Below are 22220 nucleotides of genomic sequence, written 5' to 3'. Positions count from 1 at the left end.
ATTTGTCATGGAGGGTGTAAAGTTTTGGAGAAATGATTTTACTCACCATATAAGGAAGATTCTTTCACCTCTCATAGTCTCATACAAGACATAACTTTTCCTGTAGCAACTTCTTCATTTGCATGCCTCTGACTTTTCATTTTTATAAGATACATTTTTGTATGTTCAGTTGGGGTGCACTCCCTTATTGATCATAACAGACTTGTCCATCTTTTGACTGATCACTGAACAATGAATCAAATAACCTTGTGACAAAGGTCCTAGCCACCATGGCAATCGGTCGCTTAGCTAGAACATTCCTGATTTTCCACCAAACAAACTCAGATCATTATGACTTATTAAGACCAGTTTACAACAATCAAAATGAACTTAAAAATTTCTCTCCTTTTTCAAAATTTGATACCATGAAGCATGAACCAAAGAAAATACAGTTATTATTAATTGTAAGTATTAAGACAGAATTATCAAATCGCACTAGTGGTCTAGTGGTAGAATAGTACACTGCCACGGTACAGAACCAGTGGTGCGTGTACTTTCTATTTATCTGTTGGACCATTACAAAATTCTATTTTTCCTTTTCTTTTTAATTTTAATATTACAGTCGAACATGGATTGATTTTAGTATTGATAATGACATTAAGAACCAAAGCGTGAACTAAAATTATCGATATCTAACTCTAAAATGATTGACTCGATGATGGTAACATCTTGTTAAGTTTGATATTACATATATACCTGTAGTTAAAACGTTTGATTATAAGAACTTTGTTCTTTAATAAATGTGGCATCAATAATCATGGTTTTTAACTATCTCGTTTTTTATTCTAAGACATAACTTAGTCGATAAGTTACTAATCAAACAAATAATACCATGAAAATCAACATTTTATACTCATTAACTTCACTACGTTTTCTTTCAAAAAAACCGTTCACGATAATCCACAATATCACTACGTTTTCTTTTAGAAAACCATTCACGACAATCCACAATATCACCACATTTTCTTTTAAAACCCCATTCACGATAATCCACAATGTATTACGGGTTTGTAGACTATTCTTACAATACTCAAGATAAACGACAATATATTTGTTTATTGTGTGTAAAGATCATGCACAATTAAACTACTTTCATAAGACAAATTTATGAAGCTAGTGTCTCGTAAAGAATCAATTTTAAGTAAAGTAGTAACATGTGTGTTATTCTCATAAAGTGAGAGAACGATAATCTATCATACATATATCAACAAATAAATAAAATTTTAAGTTGATATGTTACAAAATACATCCTAAAAAATGGCATTTAGCTTCACATTAAGCTTAAATATAGCAAAAGTTAATAAACCAAACATAACAAACAAACAAACAAACTGTGATAACTGTCTCATTATGGTCATATTGGTGCAATTACTTCAGCATGCCAAAATAAGTGAAGTAAAGACCAAGAATAGCCAACCTATCATGGTTTACTTATGCTACATATTTGACCAATCGATCACGAGCAACATAAAACACGCGTGAAGCTAACCATGGTTTTATCTCTATGTGTTAATGCTAATCATTGCAAGTAGCAAGATTGCAGTTTACATGAGTATCCGCAGCACCGCCAAACCAACAGCAGAAATCGAGACAAGGGTACCTATGCAGTACTTGATCACATCATATTTTGCTGCTTCCAGTTGGGCCCTTAATGAATGAATTTCCTGGTTTTATTAAACATTTCCAAAAATAAAAAGTCAACATTTTGGTCAAAGTCATAGCCTTTTGATGAAAAAACAGACAAAAAGACGGTGTGTACTCACCCGATCAAGCTTGTTTGTGAGGTTAGCAGTTTCTTGGTTTTGGTTTGCGAGTTCATCCCGAATTCTCCTGCATTTATCACTCACTAATAAGTAAAAATTTTTACATAAACAATGGTTAGCTTTTTTTCGAAGTTGGAAAAAAAAAAGACGGATCTTGTTACCCTCTTTCAAGATTCAAATCCAGACGCTGTCCAGCGGTGACTTTGTCTATTTCATACCTGTGTCACAATCAAAGTTAGTATTTTTCAAGTTGTACATAAAATTTTTATAAACTGCAATGAAATTGTAACAAAGATAATACCTCAACTCACTGCGCATCTTCTCTATATCATTCCTCAATTTTTCCGTCTCACGTTGCAATAAAGAGAAATGATTTTCCTAAAATAAAAGTTTAGAAAAAATTTCAACTAATTGGATGTACAAATTCTAAGAATTCAAACAAATGCATTGGTACCATTGCGAGATAAAATCATACAAATACCCATAACACAGGTTCAAAAGTCAAAACCATTTCAAACCAAATACTGATAATTTCAAGTTTTCAACTTAATCTGTATTAAACACATGATTATCAAGTTTTCAACTTAATCTGGAATATTAAATGCACGTAACCAACGCCTGATACTCGTGCGGAGCGCTGAGTTAAGTGCGTACCATGGCCGGGTCATGCGTATTCTCCCACCCCCAGTACGCGTAACCGACACATGAACGCGCGTAACCGGTGCCGAAAACAAGAAGTAAAGTTGAAATAAAAAAATATATATATATTTTTTTAAACCAATCCGTTCTAACCAGAAACCCGTTCTGAGCCGACCCATTTCGACCCAAACAATTAACCAAAATAACCCTTTTTTGAATCAACCGGTTCCGACCCGTTTGTCAGTCCTAATACAGTAATACTGATAATTTCAAGTTTTCAACTTGATCTAAGAACATTCAAAATCACCAAATACATTTATTTAACAAAATAGTTAATCAATTACCTGAGAGCTCTGCACTTGAGACTTAAACTTGCCCAAATTACCATCTTGAGTCATCTCAATCTAAACAAATATATATATATATATATATATATATATATATATAAATCAATCACCAAAAAGCAATAAAATTTAAAAACCCCCAATTTAATTCAATTAACAAGAAAACAAAACAAACAAACCCTTTGCATTTCGGCTTTAGTAACAAACGATTGAGCCACATTCTCCAAACTATCATTTAAAACTTCCGTAATTGCTGACGTAATCGCCTCAGCTTGCTTCGACGGCACACCTTGTCCTTCTAATCTTCTAACCTAAAAGGACCAAACCAATCAAATCCTAACTTTTAGTAGGGCTGTCATTATCCGGAATAACCCGAGCCTGACCAACCTGAACATTAAGCGGGTATTTTGAGGATATCTTTTATGACCAAAACCCCAACTTTAAATGGGTCAGTTACCGGGTCACTTTTTTTCTAAACGAAAACCCGAGGCGGAAAACCCGAAGAGCATCCTTAAATTATACAGGGAAAAATTCAAATCTAATTCATTTTATTAAGTTGAAATTGAAATTGAAGAGATGCTTACAAGTGCTAGCGTGTCAACAAGGAACAAACGCTTGCCGTTGGATTGAACGAGCTGAGAGATCTGTCTTGAATCAAATCTGCTGCAAAATGGATTATTATGATAATAATAATAATATTGAGCTGAATTAGTGGGCTGAACGAATCGGAGCTTCGTTCCGGCACGGATGCAGGCCATTAAACAAACAGCAATTGATTGACTGATCAAGAAATAAGCTTTGAAGTGAATTGAATGAAAACCCAGATAGATAGATAGATATATTAAAGGAACAAGAATCTTGATTGAATGTAAACTAAGGAGATTGATTTGAAGAAAGAATGGGTGAAAGAATGATTGAGTTTTGGTTTCTGGGTTTTTATCGTTTGTTATTGGGAGTCGTGAAGAACTGGAGTTTAATTTTGGTTTATTTTAATAATTTTTTTTTAAAACAAAATAAAATTTATATTATATATTTAATAAGAAACATAGATATTACATCAACATAATAGGTAGGCGGGCAACAAGCTGCGCCGTCACTCCTTTCTGAATTGCAAACTCTAACCTGCTAAAGACATACTCCTGCCCCTTTGGAGTCGACACATTGCTATGCACAACCCGTTGGACCCTGGTTAGGAAACGGATAGCTTCCGGTGCCAAGGAGTCAAAGGTATCAAAAGCCAGAGGGACAAAAACATGTTGGTTCTCTTCGCAGGCTTTAGCATGTTTCTCCACCTTCTTCGTTTCAGCCCTTTTCATTGCTTGCCCAACTACAAACCCATTATCCCTCAAACCAGCTAAAGGAGATACCCCTGTGAGGTCAACACAAGCGTGTTTTCCCCTGGCCCAACCAAAGACGAGCAAATCTGCCGGTCGTAGAGTGGATCTCCCTTCCGTGGGGTCTGTAAGGAAGTTTACGGGGGCTTCCTTTTTAGCTGATATCTCAGCTCGCCTTAAGATGTCCCAAAGAACGTCCCGCACCCAATCATGTCGGTATTTGAACCCAGACATCTCCTTGCAATGAACCGCATGCTCTCCAAATTTATCCAGGCAAGCCTTACGGCAGATCGGACATGTTTCGTCTTCTGGGTACATTGGGACCATCAAACGGTACTTAAGAATGGCCCTATACTCGACCGCAGACATGCTTTGGCCCAAGCCATCAATCGGGATAACGGTCAGAAAATCTTGGGCATGAGGACCTTGTAAGTATTCAATAACCGCCTTCTGTCGGGGGGGGGGGGGGGACAATCCAAAAACTTCTCCCAGGCTCTGAGCGATTTTGCCAAAAAGGGCATTCGCCAAAGTTTTTTGAGGCTTTGGTGGGGCGGTGTCCTTATTAGAGAAACCGCCAATGTCAAAGTCTGGGAGAGCGCCATTTAGGCGTTCCAGGGCCTGCACGTAGTCTGGTCCAGGTCGACAACTCCGATATTCCTTAAGATGTGATTCTGCAGCTTCCAAGACTAAGCCCTCGACGCTACAAAAGCGTAAACCCCAACATCATGAGCCGAAAGAAGGCCTAAACCCCCCTAGCGCATCGGTAAAGATGCAAGTCGCCACTGAAGATCACCAAAGAATGGGCCTCCACATACAACTATGTCTTCGATGGCTTCTCGAATCCCCATATCAAAACAGGATACCGCATCATCCATCATATGGGGGTGGCATGTTCGTAACCCAAAAAGCAACTTAGCAACCCCCATGCAAAGACCTAAGTAGGAGGAGTTCGATCTGGGGATCCCTAAGGCAAGATAAGAGTTTCATAAGATCAACCGCACGAGCTGCTCTCCGCCTCGCCAACTCCTTAATAAAGTAGGGATCTCGACTAACAGCCCCTCCAAGGAGCTTTACCCCTCTCTCTGGTCTACCAATCCCACTAGGGAAAAGCCCAACTTTAACTTTCACTCCATTACACGCTGGCCAACAAACCTCGGTTTTCTTAATATTAAGTTAAAGCCCCAATGATGGCCCTTCCGAGCTGATATTGTCTAGGGCTTTAGTGACTTCGTTGGCACCACCAATAATAGTCCCATCATCCAAGTACCAAGCATGAAATGGGAGGTTACAGTCATTTTGTACCGGAGAACAATAGGGTGTAATGCTAAGGCAAAGAGGAGGGGCCCAAGGGGGTCTCCCTGCTGAACCCCAGTAGTAGCCCCTATACAGTCATCACCAACGTACAACCTAGCCGGCTGGGCATAAAGGAACTGGACCCATAGATAGATAGACGGGCAATGATGATGAACCTCCCGGAGAAGGGCTGTGCGGTCAACCATATTGAAGGCGTTGGAGAAGTCTACGGTAAGCACCGCCTCTGCCCCATTAGGGGTCCCTACCCCAAACTGAAAGTCCCCTAAATACTGAGTCATTTCCTTCCCAACCATCTTCATAGCCACTTTAGAAACCAACCTACGCCAGATAGCCCCCACAGCAATGGGCCGAATTCCATTATCCGACTTTAATAAAGGGGTAAGGGGGGCCGAAGCAATAAACTCAGCGAGCACCTTAGGGTACAGACCCCCTAGCCATAAGTTGACGACTTCAGTGATGACTGAGAGCAGACCCATGGAAGTCACTAATCCCTCACCACTAAGAGCGTCCAACAAGTGTTGCGCCCGCATCCCGTCTCTCCCGCATGAGGTCCCTTTAGGAAATGATCGGATACATCTAAGCACACAGTCCCCATCCACAGAGAGAGTAGGCAGGGCGACTGAGCTAGAAGGAAAGGACGGAGGCAGCACCACTGGGTGTTTATCAGTGAGGGCTTTCATGGTTGAATCTCCGAGAGGGGCAACCCCACTTGAGCATAATACCTTGACTACAGCTGTGAAATGACCATCCCTGACTTTCCTGAGACATTGTTTAATATTGAGGCTGTTTTCAGAACCCTCCTCCCCTCCCACCTCTCTTTTAGAAAAAGTGCTTCCCCCACGTTATCAAAGAGAGAAAGAACCAAGTCAGCGAAACCAGATCCATCTTTCCACAACGCAAGTGCTTGCTGAATGCTACTACATTGCAAAGACTTTCGATTCCCTAACCTGCGTTCATGCCTAGTGGAAGGTTTCACCACCCTTAAAGTACAACGCGGAAACAATAGTAATTTGACCCAATTCTCAATCGAGCCTGGTGAATCCACTACCTTGCGTAAAGCACATGCCAAAGTCTGAGCAAACGCCAAACGACAACTTGGGGGGATTCTTTTAACCGTTTGAATGGGAAGGGAGAAAACCCGTTCCAAAAGGGATACATCCCCAACCACTCCTACAGATGGACCTGGGTCTCTATCCACAGACACACGATTAGGTTTCTGGATCCCAACGATGAATTCTCCAGCATCTCCAGAATCCACAGAAAAATAATAGACACCATCAGCAGGCTTGCACCCCCTACTAAGGGCATGCAACGGGCATGCTTGCACCCCCTGCTAACGGGCCGTGAAAAAGAATAGACACCATCAGCATGCTTGCACCCCCTGCAACGGGCATGCAACCTATTATTATATTATATTTTAATAATATAATAATAGGTTTTGGAGTACGGGTTAAAGCCGAACAATAACCGAAAAACAAACTTTGTTTTCAGCGGGTCGTGCACAGTACCTTAACGATGCAGAAAAACATTAATTTTGTTTGTAGTAGGATCGTTTTTTTCATTCAAAAAGAGGTGGCAGAGCTGCTTTTGTCCGCTTATCTGCATCTTTGATTCTTAAATTTGAAATAAATTAAAAGAAAATTAGTTTTAAATACTCCCAACTATCATGTGTTGGCAAATAACGGGCCAAACTTTACATTTGGCTGGTGATGGTCCCAACTAAAGACCTATTTGTTTTTAACAGTTCTCGACTAACGGATTCATAACTCCGTTAGTATTATGCTGAGTTGGTCATCCAGCTGTTAAAAACCATCTGACGTGGAACGATTACGTGGCTGTGGCTCTTTATAAACATCAGGTGACGTAGTTGACCAAAATCATAACCCTAAAATATCCAATTGAGCAAACTGAAGAACCCTAAAACACCAAATTGATGGAATTGAGCTCCCAATTGTCTTCTTCATCTCGTTGGAAGAAAAATCCTAAAAGGTTCTGCGACTAACATTCAGGTAAGTTTTAGTTCTAGGTTTTCAATTGTGGGTTTTTTCATTAGAAGTCTAGAAACAGGCTCCAATTCGAACCATAATTCGTGTTAGTTGATTACAGATTGCAATTAAAATCTTAGGGCTTTTATTTGGTTGATAAAAACGAGTTGAATGATATATTTATTACCTCGAATGGTGTTCGAATTGATATCCCGAAGAGCCTTGCCAGAATTCAAACAACCCACCGGAAAAACGATTTCTGATTTTTTGGATTCAAATTACCCACTGGTGTTGGTGATTCGTTTATTCGCCGGAAAAACGTGGGTGCCGGTAGATATATACAGTGGGAGGGAGGAGCCGGAAAAACGTGATGCAGTGGTGATTTGTTTTCCGGCGATTGTTGCAGGTGATGGCGATGGTGGTGGCTGCTAGTGGCGATGGTGGTGGCTGCTAGAGGAGGAAGACAAGTAGACAACACATGTGTGTGTGTGTATATATTATATTACTTTGATTGCCACATAAGCTGCCACATATGCAATATTTGACAACTAGGCGTGCCAACTCAGCAATCGACTAACAGAGTTAGTCATTCGTTAGTCGCGGACCGTTAAAAACAAATACCCCTTTAGATGGGACCATCACTAGCCAAATGTAAAGTTGAGCCCGTTATTTGCCAACACATGATAGTTGGGAGTATTTAAAACCAATTTTCTTAAATTAAATCTAAAAATAATTGTGTATCAAAATAAACAAATACTGAACAAAGCTGATGGTTATGGTTAAGCAAATAATATGATTATCGATTATTATTCGCTTAATCGGCTTTAACCAAACCTTGTATGTTTGTGTTTTTAAAAATTTTATACATCGTTTTTTAGGTTCGAACATCTAACTCTATGCTGCAATCGTATATAGCATATATTGAAACATCATGTTCAAGTTAAACCGAGAAAATAAATACAGATTAACAACTTTAGTCGCTTTTTGGTAACTGTAAAGTAAACCTCCATTCATACAGGATTTTGATAAAGGTTTCTAGTGCAAGAAAAAGCAATGCGCCCACTGTGGGGCTCGAACCCACGACCACAAGGTTAAGAGCCTTGCGCTCTACCAACTGAGCTAGACGGGCTTGTTGTCCTATTTTTATACAAGAGGTACTTGGTGTGGTAATATTCAACCCAACTTGGTTGTAACACGTCTTCTATTTTTCTGTTGAAATAAAGAATCTTGGCGTGTTGTTTTTTTTAGTGATAAGATTCAAACCGTAGACTTCAGGTATATTTTAGATGTTGTTTGCCAACTTTTTGTTTAAGGATTGCGCTACTGAGTTCGGTCCAACCAGTGAACCAATAGTATGGCTAAAATATCAACGAATATAAACAATTAAAACACGATAAAATATTTATAATCGTGGCAGATTTCATGCATTATTTCCACGCAAGAAACGTTGTCAAAGGCTCACATGGGGACAGCTATGCAAAGACAAATGCAACCAACTTAATGATAATTGCAAGCATAATTGTAATCAATATAGATGACAAAACCATGGTGAGTTATTTAATATGGTATTTAAGTGATTAAATAGACCAAAACCAAATCCAAATTCAAATTTAAATACCCAGTAATCTAAAACTCACCCGACCCAAATAACCCGATCTCTTATTCTACATGGGATATATGGGTTTGAACTCCTCAAAAATCTAACTATTAAGACCATATATATGCTGTCAATTTGATTCATCAGGGAACAGAAATATATTCCATTATTAAAAGAAAAAGTACTAAAAATTTTGCACCCTTAAACTTGATGCTTGATGTTCAGGTTCATGTTCTTGTTTATCATTCTTGATCTTGCAGTAAACTTGATTTTATCTTCTTACTAAAATTTTCGTTCTTACTTCGGTGGTTTTCGATAAAGATACAATATATCAACAACACTTTCCTTTATATGATTCCCGACTTTACGTACGTTCTTTGCAACACCTGATGCCACTATGTTTGCGTTTCTAGTAAATCTGTTTCAAACAAGAAATATATCAAAGTCAATACTCATACATACATTTGAGGTCCAAACCCATTATCTTATTTGACCTCAAAAGTCAAAATGTAACACATAACTACTTGCCTGCTAAAAAAATCATCTGATGTAGATTGAGCTGGCCTGTTTACTCGTGGTTGTGGTGTTACATGGTTATCTTCACACAAAAACAAAAAAAAACAATGCATAGTTTTGTTATGTTATGCCTGTGATATATACAGAAAGAAAATCAAGATCAAATAACTTGACTTAAATTATTTTTCAATGGTAAATTATTAATTTCATAACCTTGCAAAAACCATGATGCTAACTAAATAATTTACCTTTGTTATGAGCATGAATCGGAGCAGATTTAGCATTAGTGACTTTTCTGTCCACCAGAACCTGCAAAACAGGTGATTATGTAAGTGACGTTAATATGTGTGTGTGTGTGTAGAGAGAGAGAGAGAACCTCAAGGCCGACACAGACTGGCAACTCCTTTTGTGTTTCATCTACATTGCCACTGTGATTTTTCATATCTGAATAAACAGAATATCCGACACAACCGTATCTGAAATCAGCAAGGCTCCTGCCCTCTTTTGAAGCTTCCATCTCAGATTCTCCAACATAGTATCGAGGTACTAGCCACACGAGTTAAAACTCAAGATTACATAATTTTTAATTTAACATTTTAACTAGTAATATAAGGTGCATCCTGACACTTTATAAGTAGAATATAGACTAGCAATAATATTGTATTATACATAACACTGTTCGCACATTAATATAGCGAGGCACCAACAACTCAAAAGAAGTTATTATGTTTGCTAGTGTGATAAACTTATATATCTACCAAATTTCCAATTGCAGATGTAGATAGGTAATATTGCCAATTTGCCATGATATTTATGTAGTGTAAAAAAAAGTTATAATGCTATACTTCGTGCAATAAACTAACAATCCTAAAATCTTAAAATCAAATGAACTATAAAGACACATCAAATTATGATTTGTGAAACAATGAAATAGACACCAACACATACGTGACATATAGTGCCTAACTGCCTATATAAGGATCAAGGCATGGTTTAAACTTTTATACTTGGCATATAATGCCTATAGAATTTAAGCAATAAAAGTTTCATTGATGTAAGATTGAAGTCACGGATATTATAATAATATGTGGGTGTGTTTAAAACTTTAAGCAATAAAAGTTTCATTAAGCAGTAAAGGTGATCAAAAACATCAAAGTAGCTAATATACTGAGATTGAAGTCATGGATATGATAATAATATGTGGGTGTGTTTAAAACTTTAAGCAATAAGAGTTTCATTGATGTAAGAAATTCTTAATACAAGAATCTATGAATTATTTAAAAAGTAGTTTCATCCTTCAAGTGGTCTCGTTATATTTTGTTTACTGACTGTGTTTTCAAACAAAGAACAATGATGAATAGGGCAGCAAACAAACCGAACCAAACCAGTCCTTGTTCACTTTCATCCGTTATCCTTTTATCGAACAAGCGAATGGTTCACGAACACCTAACTGAAGGAAATTTCTTGTCCGTGTTCATTCATTAAGAAAATGAACAAATCACGAACACAAACAATGTTTTAGTTGATTTGGCAAATCGAGAATGGCCAGTGTCAACGGTTCGGTCTGGCCACTAAATTTGTGTTGGTTTTAGCTTTCATATGTCAATTTGCATATAAATTAATCACATAATACTCATGTATACTTTTGACTTATAGTATAATTTTGCTAAAACCTATATGATAAGAATAGAAAAGTCATTAAAAAAATATTAAAGCCCTTTATTAAACAAACAAACATCAATGAACAGATTATCAAACGTTTCACGAACACAATTGAACACACGCGATTTAACACCCCGGACCGGTTAGGGCTGACGTGTCACTTGATACGGTAAGCCAAAGTCCCAAATAAATATTTAAATTACCAAACTAGAGTCGAAATAATAATCTCTTACAATAGAAGTCTTAGAACATTAATAAAACTATAACATAAACTTAACTTCTTTGGTCATTTCATTTCTCTCATCCCTCAGCTGATTCCTTGTTTCTCATTCGGCTATCATCAGAACTACCTAGAAATGTTTGTCTTTCCACATCAGCTTTCTTTGCACTTTTGCAACGGTAGAGAAAGTCAAATGAATGATTGACCTACAGATTTGGTCACATACAGTCCGATTGATATTTCTCTGCTTGTTTGTGAGGTGTTCTAGCAGCTGATCCAAAGAATCCAATCCATCGGTAAAATTGGTCTTCTTATACAAGTTGAGATTAGCATCGTATATGCTGGAAGAAGAGGCACATACTTGGTGGAAGGGTGTATTAGAAGAAAGAGGGGACCCGTTTGTGGAAGACTTTCCTTAGGGAGATTTTCATTCTATTTTCTTTGAGAATTATTTTACTAGCATGCATAAGAGTTCCTATACCAGGGAACTCATAGTCTCCGTCAACGAAACAATGAATCACTTTCTGGAACACTTGAGGAAGGAGCAGAGATATATCAGTAAGCTGTATGAGACCAAATTCGTAGTTCAATCATTTCTTCGACTTTCTCTACTGTTGCAGAAGCTGCTAGAGCTGTAAAGAAAGTGTAAATGAAAAGACAAGCATTTCTGGGTAGTTCTGATGATAGCTGGAAGAGAAACAGGGAATCAGGCGGAGGGATAAGGGAAATGAAATGACCAATGGTGTCAATTTTATGTTAGGGCTTTATTAATGCTATATGATTCTATTGAAAGAGATTTTCTTTCGATTCTTGTTTTGTAATTTAAATATTTATTTCGGACTCTGATTTACCGTATTGAGTGACACGTCAGCCCTAACCGAGCCGAGGTGTTACACGTAGCACAGTTTGTGTTCGTTCCCTTAGTTAATTTAAACAAATTTCCTTGCTCATGTTCGTTCATTTATTAAGCGAACTAACATAAACGAACTTCCTGCCAAGCGTTTCGGTTCGTTTACAGCCCTAAGTTTACATGTTTACAACGAACTTATTAGTTGAACTACAAACTGACACAATTATATGCCTAAATTGAAATTAGATTATGGCACAGTCATTTCCCTACTTCATAAGAAAATTAAAAAAGTGGTGATCTGATATAAGAAGATTTTATTATTCTAAATTGCATGATAATGTGAGAGGAAACTTTAATAGTCAGATAAAATTATGCTTTACAATCTGAACACAGTCATATCAGAAGTTAGGTTAATTTCTTCGAGAACAAGTATAATTAATAGATGCGCTTGAATTCCACAAAAATCAGAGAATAAACACTTGTTAATAATCAATAACATGATTCACAGATCAACAATCCAAATCATAGAGTGAAAAACCTTTAATGAACAACCAAACATTAACGAACCTAAACAGACACATTATTGAACTTTCACGAACAAAATTAAACAAGCATGGCATTTGTTCATGTTCGTACATTTAGTTAATCAAACGAAATTCCTTGTTCATGTTCGGAGCATGAACGAACTTCTGGAAGTTTCTGTTGCCCTCAATTGATACATGTTTACAATGAAACCATCAGCTGAAAACAAACTGACACAATTATATGCCTAATTTACTATCCGAACAGTCTATGAGAGTTAAAGCTGCAAACAGATGAAACGAACCCGAACAAGGCCTTGTTCATGTTCGTTCGTTAAGAAAACAATGTGTTCACAAACACAAATAAAATCGACGGAGCTTAAAGATTGAGGTCGTGAATAATGAGGAAGGAAAGAAGAAGAAGAAGAAGAAGAATGCAAAAACAAGGTGAGAATACGGTTTCCTATTTTATGTTAGAATAAATTAAATAATATGTATAAAATGTTTAGATAAAATAAATAAGTTTACTATAAATTTTCATGAACAACATATACAAACGAACGTGATTAAACTTTCACGAACACAATTCAACGGACGGAGCCACTGCTCATGTTCGTTCGTTAAACTAATGGAACGAACTTCCAGCCTAATAGTTCACGAACTGTTCTCTGAACGTTTGGTTGGTTTACAGCCCTAATCAAAGTAATATGATATCAGAACCTAGATTAACTTCCTCTAAAACAAGTATAGCAATAGCAATCAAAAACCAGCACATAATATTATAATAAACATAAACAAATGTTAACAATCAAAACCTAGCGTGACTCGCAGATGAGGATTCAAATAATAATACTAATAATACCTTTGGGAAGAGAACGAGTGATGCCGACGCAAAGAGGATTGCGAGAATTGGATTTGAGAGTTGAAGAATAGTACAAGCATCCTTTGCATGATTTACCTGATCTCGAACCACCACCAGCAATAGCTTTCTCTTCTGAATTATTATTATTACTTTGATGATTTTTGGAGCTAGGGTTTGCTCGTTCGTCTTCTACCGCCATTGATTCTTTCTCCAACCAGATGGATATTTATATAATGATTTTGCTTCCGATTACTTTCGTCGGAGAGGAGATGATGCTAACGAATTTGTTGTTGGTGAAGACAAGAAAATTGTAAACGCACAGATTTGTTTAATTTGTTCCTCACAAAGTCACAACTTGCAAATGGTGCAAGTGAGTCTGGTGCCCGTAACTAAGTTATTCGAGATCGGATCGATAAAAAGTTTTAAAGAAGTCTTTTACTCGAGTTTTGCACAATCAAGCTCAAGTCGGGCTTAGACTCATTTAAGTTTTTTTTTCAAAATATATAAAAGATAATTAAATTTATATATATGTATTAACTAATAAATGATAAACGAGCAAGCCCGAGCTTGAAAAACAACTCACGAGCTGAACTCGAGCGAGCTTTAGAAAATTGCTCGAAACGAGTCAAGCTCAAGCCTCGTCGAGCTCGGGCTCGACTCGTTTACATATACCTAACAAAATATACCGTAAAAAAATAGAGAAAGTTAAAAAAACAAATCATTTGGTTTATTACTAAAAATGACTATGAACCAATAAAATGTATAATGGTTTTATACTAGGTTAATTTTCGTTGTCACGTAGATACCCTTATAAACATGTATATCGTGTTGAGGAAACAATGAAAGGGTGAACATTGAAACAAATGTAAGGTTGTTGTCACGTGACTTGGAAGTTACAATTTCCAAGTAGTGGAAAAAGTCTACTGCAGAAATACATGGTAAGATCAGTTGTCATTTCTATGCAATCAATTAGGAAATGGTGGCCAAACATAGGATCATTCACTACAATTTATCTATTTCAATATTTTATGTAGATGATGTCTTACTTTCTCACCTTAGGAAAATATTTTATGTAGATGATGTCTTACTTTCTCCCCTTAGGACGTTTGGCCTTTATTAACATATTACATACATATACTTTGAAAACCATTTAGAGTCGAATATGTTTGCACAATACTCCACGATTGACCTTGTGCGTTATCAGTAAAAGACCACTCATTTGTCATGGCAAAAAGCATTCAGATGCTATCCAAGTCATGGTAAAAACCATGCGGATGGTACCCAATATTAAGTTGTTATCGTGCTCAAGCTTTCTTTTCATGAACGCCAACTTATGCACTCGTTAATTTCATTCTGAAATTACACTTTACTTGACAACCACAAGTCTCAAACCACATGCCCTTTGAACAAGTTAGATATGAATTCATGCGAAGACTCGTATTCACCCCCAAACGACAACAAAATTACACAAAAGGGTCCCTCAAGATTGCTTCATGTATTTTACTTACAACTTCGAAAATCATACTAACTAGTACACCACACTTGAGTTAACTAATTCATTTCATTTAATCTTTTACTGTTGCCATTCTATTAAGATAAAAGTCAATCCTCTTTTAAGATACAAAAAGAAACAATAAAACTGAAATAATAATTCATGTATCAATTATGATGTCTTTTGCATATTATGCTTCATGGATTGTTGATTCATTTAATCTAGCAGGGGTTCCAGATATCAACAGAACCCATCTTCATAAAGCAATAATATAATCATGAGTTATTACATCTTCAATTTTTCAGTTATCAACATAATATCGATCTTCATAAACCCAAAATATGGTAAATTGAATCACAGGCATCATCATCATCATACTACATATATTGATCATACAAAAAAACATGTTACCAATCAAAACAACCACATCCCAAATTACCTGTCTTGTGGGTGCAAATAGTTGCACGCAGATCCCTTCCGGCACCGCCCGCTTTCATAATACTTACAAACCCGCTGCCCTTTCAATGGTGGCCTTGAATAACCACTTCCACCACCACTGCCGCCACTGCCGAACGAAGACTGCCGACTCCATCCAGCTTTACTGCTTCTACTGTATCCCGAATCTTCAACATGATGACTCCTCTCTCTCGGACTGTTACTGCTACTGTAATATCTATCTCTATCTCTATCTCCACCAGACCGCCTGTGATGCGGGTCCCGCCCTACATTCACGCTCCGACTACCACTCGTGTGTGAATGAACGCGACCCGTACTTGAGGTTCCTTGAGCCGGTCTTCCCGATCCCACTCTTCGTGAATCAACCGTGTCCAATCCCATTGTCGGTAGAAGTGGCGGTAGTTGTGACGGTGGTGGTGGAGGTGGCGGCGGTGGCGGTGATGGTGGCGGTGGCGGTGCCGCCACCTCTGGCTGGATGAACTCGCCTTCTTCCTCAACGATTACTGAAAACCCATGAGCAATCTTTGCTGTCTCGGGTTTTATACTTTCACTCACTCTCTCTTTTGACTTCCGTCCTACTGAGTGGGTTGATTTTTCTTCGATTACCGTTTCTCTTTCTGCCTCGTCAGTTTCGGCACGAGTGGAATGATTCAAATCAATCATATCTTGGCGGGGCGGGTGGAGCTTGGAACCACCCATTTCCGCCCACTTAAACCCGATATTATCCGAGTCGGAGGTGTGAGGAATACTAACGGTACAAGTGGGCTTGGGCTCGAGCCCGAAAGAGAATTGTAAGCCTGCTGATTGACGGCTTAAATGAATATCTGCAGTGGAGCTAAACCCGTCACTTCGTGTACTCTGATCTGCAGTCGGGCTAAAATCATCAATCGAACCATTGAACAAATCCTCAAGAAAACTATTCCTTTTAGAAGTAGGTGACGGGGCACAGTTTCGCGACTCCATTGCATCAACTTCAGCTAAAAGATCTGAAACCGACTCCTCTGCCAATGTGCTAAACTCAATCGTTTCACCGAGCCCGTGCCATGAGGGCATATTGGCAATTTGGTCGATGGTCGGGTTTGTAGTAGCAACTTGGTGATCAACAGTTGGAGGGTACCTACCCCATTCGTCACCCGCATCGGGAAGTTGGGTCCCACCAACCACTAGACTCAAAGTTGTACTCCAGCTAGGCGGGTTCGCGGAATCTTGAATCGGAATCTTTGCCCGTTCCTTGTCTACAGAATCTTGTATTCTTGGGTTTTCGTGGGTTTCCTTTTTATGAAGCGAGCTCGGTAGATCCACAAGAGGTACATCTGCAACACTGAAAACTGAAGAAACGTGTTGATTAATATCAGGCATGTTTTGGATCCCGGGATCTTGAAACGAAATCTTTGACCGTTCCTTGACCACAGAATCTTGTATTTTCTGGTTTTCATGGGTTTCCTTTTTCTGAAATGGGCTCGGTAAATCTACAAGAGGTACATCTGCAACACTAAAATCCGAAGAAACGTGTAGATTGATATCAGGCATGTTTTGGATAACAGGATCTTGAACCGAAATCTTTGACCGTTCCTTGACCACAGAATCTTGTATTTTCTGGTTTTCATGGGTTTCCTTTTTCTGAAATGGGCTCGGTAAATCCACGAGAGGTACGTCTGCAACAGTGAAAACTGAAGAAATGTGTTGATTGATATCAGGCATGTTTTGGATCCCAGGATGTTGAACCGGAATCTTTGATCGTTCCCTGACTCCAGAATCTTGTATTTTCAGGTTTTCATGTCTTTCCTTTTTCTGAAACGAGTTCGGTAAATTCACAATAGGTACATCTGCAACGGTGAAAACAGAAGAAACATGTTGATTAATATCAGGCATGTTATGGATTCCGGAATCTTGAACACGAATCTTTGACCGTTCCTTGACCACAGAATCTTGTATTTTCTGGTTTTCATGGCTTTCCTTTTGCTGAAACGAGTTCGGTAAATCCACAAGAGGTACATCAGCAACACTGAAAACCGAAGAAACGTGTTGATTGATATCAGGCATGTTTTGGATCCCGGGATGTTGAACCGGAGCCTTTGACCGTTCCTTGGCACCAGAATCTTGTATTTTCAGGTTTTTATGGCTTTCCTTTTTCTGAAAGGAGTTCGGTAAATTCACAAGAGGTGCATCAGCAACAGAGAAAACCAACGAAACATGTTGATTAATATCAGGCATGTTCTGGATCCCGGAATCTTGAACACGAATCTTTGCCCATTCCTTTACAGAATCGTTAATTTTTTGGCTTTCATGGGTTTCCTTTTTCAGTAAGGGGTTCGAAGAAACACGCTGATTGATATCAGGCATGTTTTGGATACCTAAGTGTTCAGTTGACTCGTTGACCTTGGGCAAAGAAGCAACACTTGGGGGATCACAATTCAAATCATCGGGTATCTTCTCGAGTTTAACAGAACTATCTATACCATACGACGTTGCAACAACGGTAGATGATGTAACTTCAACTTGAATATTATCCTTGTTGACTTGTTCATTTTCGGCCCGTTGACCATCAGGATTGTGAAACCTCTCTCGCAACAGAATGTTCAAACGTAACGAATCGGCTTCTCGACCCGCCCATACTCTCATATCAACAGGAAAGTATCCACTTGTATTCCATTTATGCAGCTGCACTAAAGAAAATGGGCCTTGTACGTTTCCACCCGGGTCCCGGTAATGCCACATATTATCATCAACTGACCCGCTTTTCATCATCGAGAGAAACGGAGTTGAAGTTGAACCTGATGCAACGTTGGATAACGATGAGCCCACAGCAGGTTCGGTGTTGCTTTTGGGGACACTAGAACCGTTACAATCAGCCTCATTTTGCGGTCCACGAACATCCTTTTCCGTGTTTAATTTGCTAGAATCGTTATCGACATTTGCAACACCCGAGCCGATCGGTTCATCATTTAAATTATCAACTTTTTTCGATGGAGAGATTGTGTTTGTGCCACTGGCCCAAGGAAACTTCGGCTTTAGATGTTGTTCTCCTGAGCAATGGTCAACAAAAGTCAACATAATGAATCCGTCGTAACACTATACAAAAAAAAAAGAAAAAAACAGACCTTGTTCATTGTTAAAGTACTCTTCAGTGTCATCGGATTCATAGTCGGGATTCATTTTTGGATCCGAATGAACCTCGGGAATTGCACGTAACCTACGTTCACGCTCCTCTGGTGTTTTTAGAATTTTGAGTTTCTTCACACAGTCTCTAACAGTGGAATTTGTTAAGAAATTCAAATATATAACACTCGGTAAACAATAAGAAAATAACAAATTGAAAATAAGTATATATTGTCATCAAAGGATATATTTTTTTCTGCCCCTTTTCACTCGCTTGATCGTGAAGCTGATTGAGCCGCAACACCTCTGTTTCAATTCTCTGTTTTACATATGAAAGGTTCATACCAATTAAATAAAGCAATAAATAAACCTACATTATTTGTTAGATGTAGCATTTCCACCCATTTGCTTATAAATGGGTCGACTTAGATTGTGCTTTATCTCAGACAGGTCAAATATAAAACTTAACTATAAACTTTTTTAAATTAAGTTTTAAAAGAAATCCTCAAGATGACTAATACTTATTATTTTACTAAGTTATGTCAAAGGCTTAATTTGCTACAATCATAGTACAAATAAAATCAGTTCAAAGGCTTTAACTTGGAACAGGTTAAACGGGTTGAAACTTGAAAGTCCCTTAAATTCTATTTTTGATGCATATAACCTTCTAAATTGATTTATTCCAAGATAATATTGTTTTTGTTAGTTAATACATTACATATTTAATAAATCATTTTAAATAAGAACAAAAGAAATTGAGTAACTCACATCATCAATCAGCACCGACTGCAAAGCCATTGCCTTTTCTTGTATTTCACGCTAAATCAACCACAAAACTTAGCATCAGCAAGCATAAATAAAAATAATTATTATTCAAACCATGCACACTTACTACAGTAAAACATCTCACAAGCCCACATCTTATACTCTCTCGCAGGCGTCTGCATTCGTCCTGAAAAGTAAATGATAACATAAATCATCCCTTTACAATAGTTTTACAAAGATTTAATATGTCACCTCAGATAACTCTTGGTTCGAAATTGTATCAACTGACACTGTCTCCTTCTTGTCTAAATTCAATACTTCAAGCATGACATCCACTAATTTATCACCAATTTTATATGGTACATCCACTTTAGTCGTCCCTGTAAAATAATTTAACGGTAAATAACGACCGACGCCTTAAAAAGGTGAAAACGGTACTAAAATTGCATTACCTACTACTTGTACAAGCCTGTACATATCATCCTTTTGATCACTACCAGATATTCTTATTTGCACGATCGACCCTACTACTTTTTCATTAAACTTTTCCTTATCTTCAATAAGCAACTCCATCAAGTTCCGCCTTAAATATATCAAATTCATGTTATGCACATCAATAGCAGCATAATCATCCAATTTGTTCTTCATGCGTTTTTCACTCTTCCTGTGGGTCCTACGTTCCTTATTACCGACCACAATATTTTCACTTTTAACATCAGTATCCCCCTGTTTTACAGTGCTATTCTTCTGAATATCCTCTTTAACCAAAAAGTGAGATTCTAAAAGCTTCAACATTTCAATATGCCCGACACGCGGTTTCCCAAAAAGATTCATTAGCCTTAAATCACATATAATTTGAGTACTCTTTCGTGGGTCCCGGAGGTTATTTCGTTTTATATACTCTAGCAAAAGTGCTTGTACATCAAATTGAGATAAAACGGATGTATCGCCATCTTTCATGTGTGAAATGAAGCCCATTAACTCTTTGCTGGCCCATTCTCTGGACCCGTTTGTAGACGGCTCATTAGCAGGCCCATTGGTCTGTTCATCTGTCTTTCTTCTTTTGGATTCATTAGCCTCAAGATTAGCTAAAGATAAGTCGGCTGTAATGCTTCTTCGACCACTACCAATAATATTTGAACTCGTTGGTTCAATGGAAGCTAGTTTATATGGATTCCTGGCTTGAGTTATTTCATCAACAGTTAAAGATAACTTTCCTTTTATGTACACCCAATACACCTTGAAAAGATACTCCCAACTAGACTTGTCATCAAAATCCACCTGTGCATGACACATTAGGAAAAACATACAACAAGACCATAAAAAGAAACATAATTATTTTGCAAATCAGCTTACCGTTGCATCTCCACTGTTTTCAATCATCAGAATTGTTTTCATGCAGACTGTACAAAAGCCTTTATCACCTCTCATACACAAAAAATCAGACTTTCTGATGCACCCTTTGCACAATGAGTAAGTACATGTAAAGCACATATGATGTGCAGTTTTCTCACACATGCTGCAAATATGCCAACCTGAAATCCATATAAACATCAAGATACTATAAGTTTGATTGCACTAGAAAGCAAGATGTTAACTTTTGGACTTATATGTATTAATTCTATCTTCCATTCAACATACTACATACCACAGTTCCATTTAGCTTTTGATCTAAAAAACGATTCGTCCCGCTTAATACATGACGGATGGTACGCCTTCGGGCATCCCCTACACCAAAAGCAACATTAATTACTCATTAAGCAGCTCAAATAACATGAAACTTATCACATTAACTTTAATAAATGCACAAATTAATAAAACCCCCAAATATGCAACACAAACAGAATCACAATCAAAACCAAAACCAAATCCAAGACGAACCGGCGATCACAGAGAACGAGACTCCCGCCATCGAAACAAATAAAACAAACATCCTCATCCTCATCTTCTTCCTTACTCTTCTTAGCAGCAGGCTGTACAGCTTTCACCTGAGCCTTAGGCGGCCGCCCTCGCTTCCGTTTCATAGCTCCACTTGCATTACCACCATCTGCCGCCGCCGCCACAGCCGCCGGAGCATCCGCCGCAACGCCGCCGTCAGGATTTTGAATCTGTTGACTCTGGTCAAGGTTTGAAGTCTCAACCCTAGAATTCCGAAGCTCCATAAGTTGATTAAGTAAGCTGAGGTTGAAGTTAATTAAGTAATTAATTAATTAGGTCATGAAGAAACCCTAATAGTTGAAATCGAGTTGAAAATGGAAATTGATTGGGGAAGTGAGAGATTAATAGTGGTGGTTGAAGATTTGGAGTGGCCGGAGATATGTGAGGTTAATCGGAGGAGATGAAGAACGCCGATCACCGGAGCGGTGGTGAGTGTTGTTAGCTGCTGCAGCTGGTGATGATGATGATGATGGTATTCTATTCAATCAACAAATACGGTGACTGATTTTCGGTTAGTTATAATAATAATAATAATAATAATAATATAAGTGTGACATTGAAATGAATAGTTACGGCATAAATTGGACTAGAGAAATATGTAACGAGATATGATTTGGTTAAAGATTTAATTATATATTATATGGCCAGAGAAGTGGGATTAAATCTTAGCCAGAAATTAAATAGAAAAACTCACTACAATTATCACCTAGCTCCATACCACGTTTTTTCCCCCCCTTGTTTCCGCATACCATAATATCACAGCTATAAATTATAATCTTCTCAGTTAATCTTTTGTCGATCGATTGATTTCCATAGGCTACAAA

General features: G+C 37.9%; 3 protein-coding genes and 1 non-coding gene across 4 annotated transcripts; all 4 read right to left on the bottom strand.

The window, feature by feature from the left end:
* Positions 1-1243: 1243 nt before the first annotated feature.
* LOC143538023 (protein FMP32, mitochondrial-like) lies at positions 1244-3731 on the bottom strand. Its single transcript, XM_077031664.1, has 7 exons — positions 3370-3731; positions 2965-3096; positions 2786-2845; positions 2104-2180; positions 1964-2020; positions 1803-1869; positions 1244-1703 (listed from the first exon to the last, which is right to left on the bottom strand). Exons 1-7 carry the CDS (start codon positions 3541-3543, stop codon positions 1584-1586), a joined length of 687 nt encoding a protein of 228 aa, XP_076887779.1. The 5' UTR covers positions 3544-3731; the 3' UTR covers positions 1244-1583.
* A 4743-nt stretch (positions 3732-8474) lies between these two features.
* Positions 8475-8547, bottom strand: TRNAK-CUU (transfer RNA lysine (anticodon CUU)). The gene has a single exon. It is a non-coding gene; the product is annotated as a tRNA-Lys (tRNA).
* A 274-nt stretch (positions 8548-8821) lies between these two features.
* On the bottom strand, positions 8822-13959 carry LOC143538022 (uncharacterized). The gene is made up of 5 exons (XM_077031663.1): positions 13647-13959; positions 9908-10077; positions 9780-9840; positions 9544-9613; positions 8822-9433 (listed from the first exon to the last, which is right to left on the bottom strand). Exons 1-5 carry the CDS (start codon positions 13843-13845, stop codon positions 9313-9315), a joined length of 621 nt encoding a protein of 206 aa, XP_076887778.1. The 5' UTR covers positions 13846-13959; the 3' UTR covers positions 8822-9312.
* Positions 13960-15469: 1510 nt separating this feature from the next.
* Positions 15470-22005, bottom strand: LOC143538053 (uncharacterized). The gene is made up of 10 exons (XM_077031692.1): positions 21340-22005; positions 21107-21186; positions 20815-20993; positions 19911-20739; positions 19711-19838; positions 19586-19645; positions 19462-19512; positions 18942-19012; positions 18696-18847; positions 15470-18620 (listed from the first exon to the last, which is right to left on the bottom strand). Exons 1-10 carry the CDS (start codon positions 21618-21620, stop codon positions 15574-15576), a joined length of 4878 nt encoding a protein of 1625 aa, XP_076887807.1. The 5' UTR covers positions 21621-22005; the 3' UTR covers positions 15470-15573.
* Between the last annotated feature and the right edge of the window lie 215 nt (positions 22006-22220).

This window comes from Bidens hawaiensis, unplaced genomic scaffold (assembly GCF_021521415.1).
Source record: "Bidens hawaiensis isolate Kalapana, Puna unplaced genomic scaffold, B.hawaiensis_p1.1 tig00011466_1, whole genome shotgun sequence".
Taxonomy (NCBI): domain Eukaryota; kingdom Viridiplantae; phylum Streptophyta; class Magnoliopsida; order Asterales; family Asteraceae; genus Bidens; species Bidens hawaiensis.
Note: the sequence above shows the minus strand (reverse complement) of the source record. Positions and strands in the feature narration are given on the sequence as shown.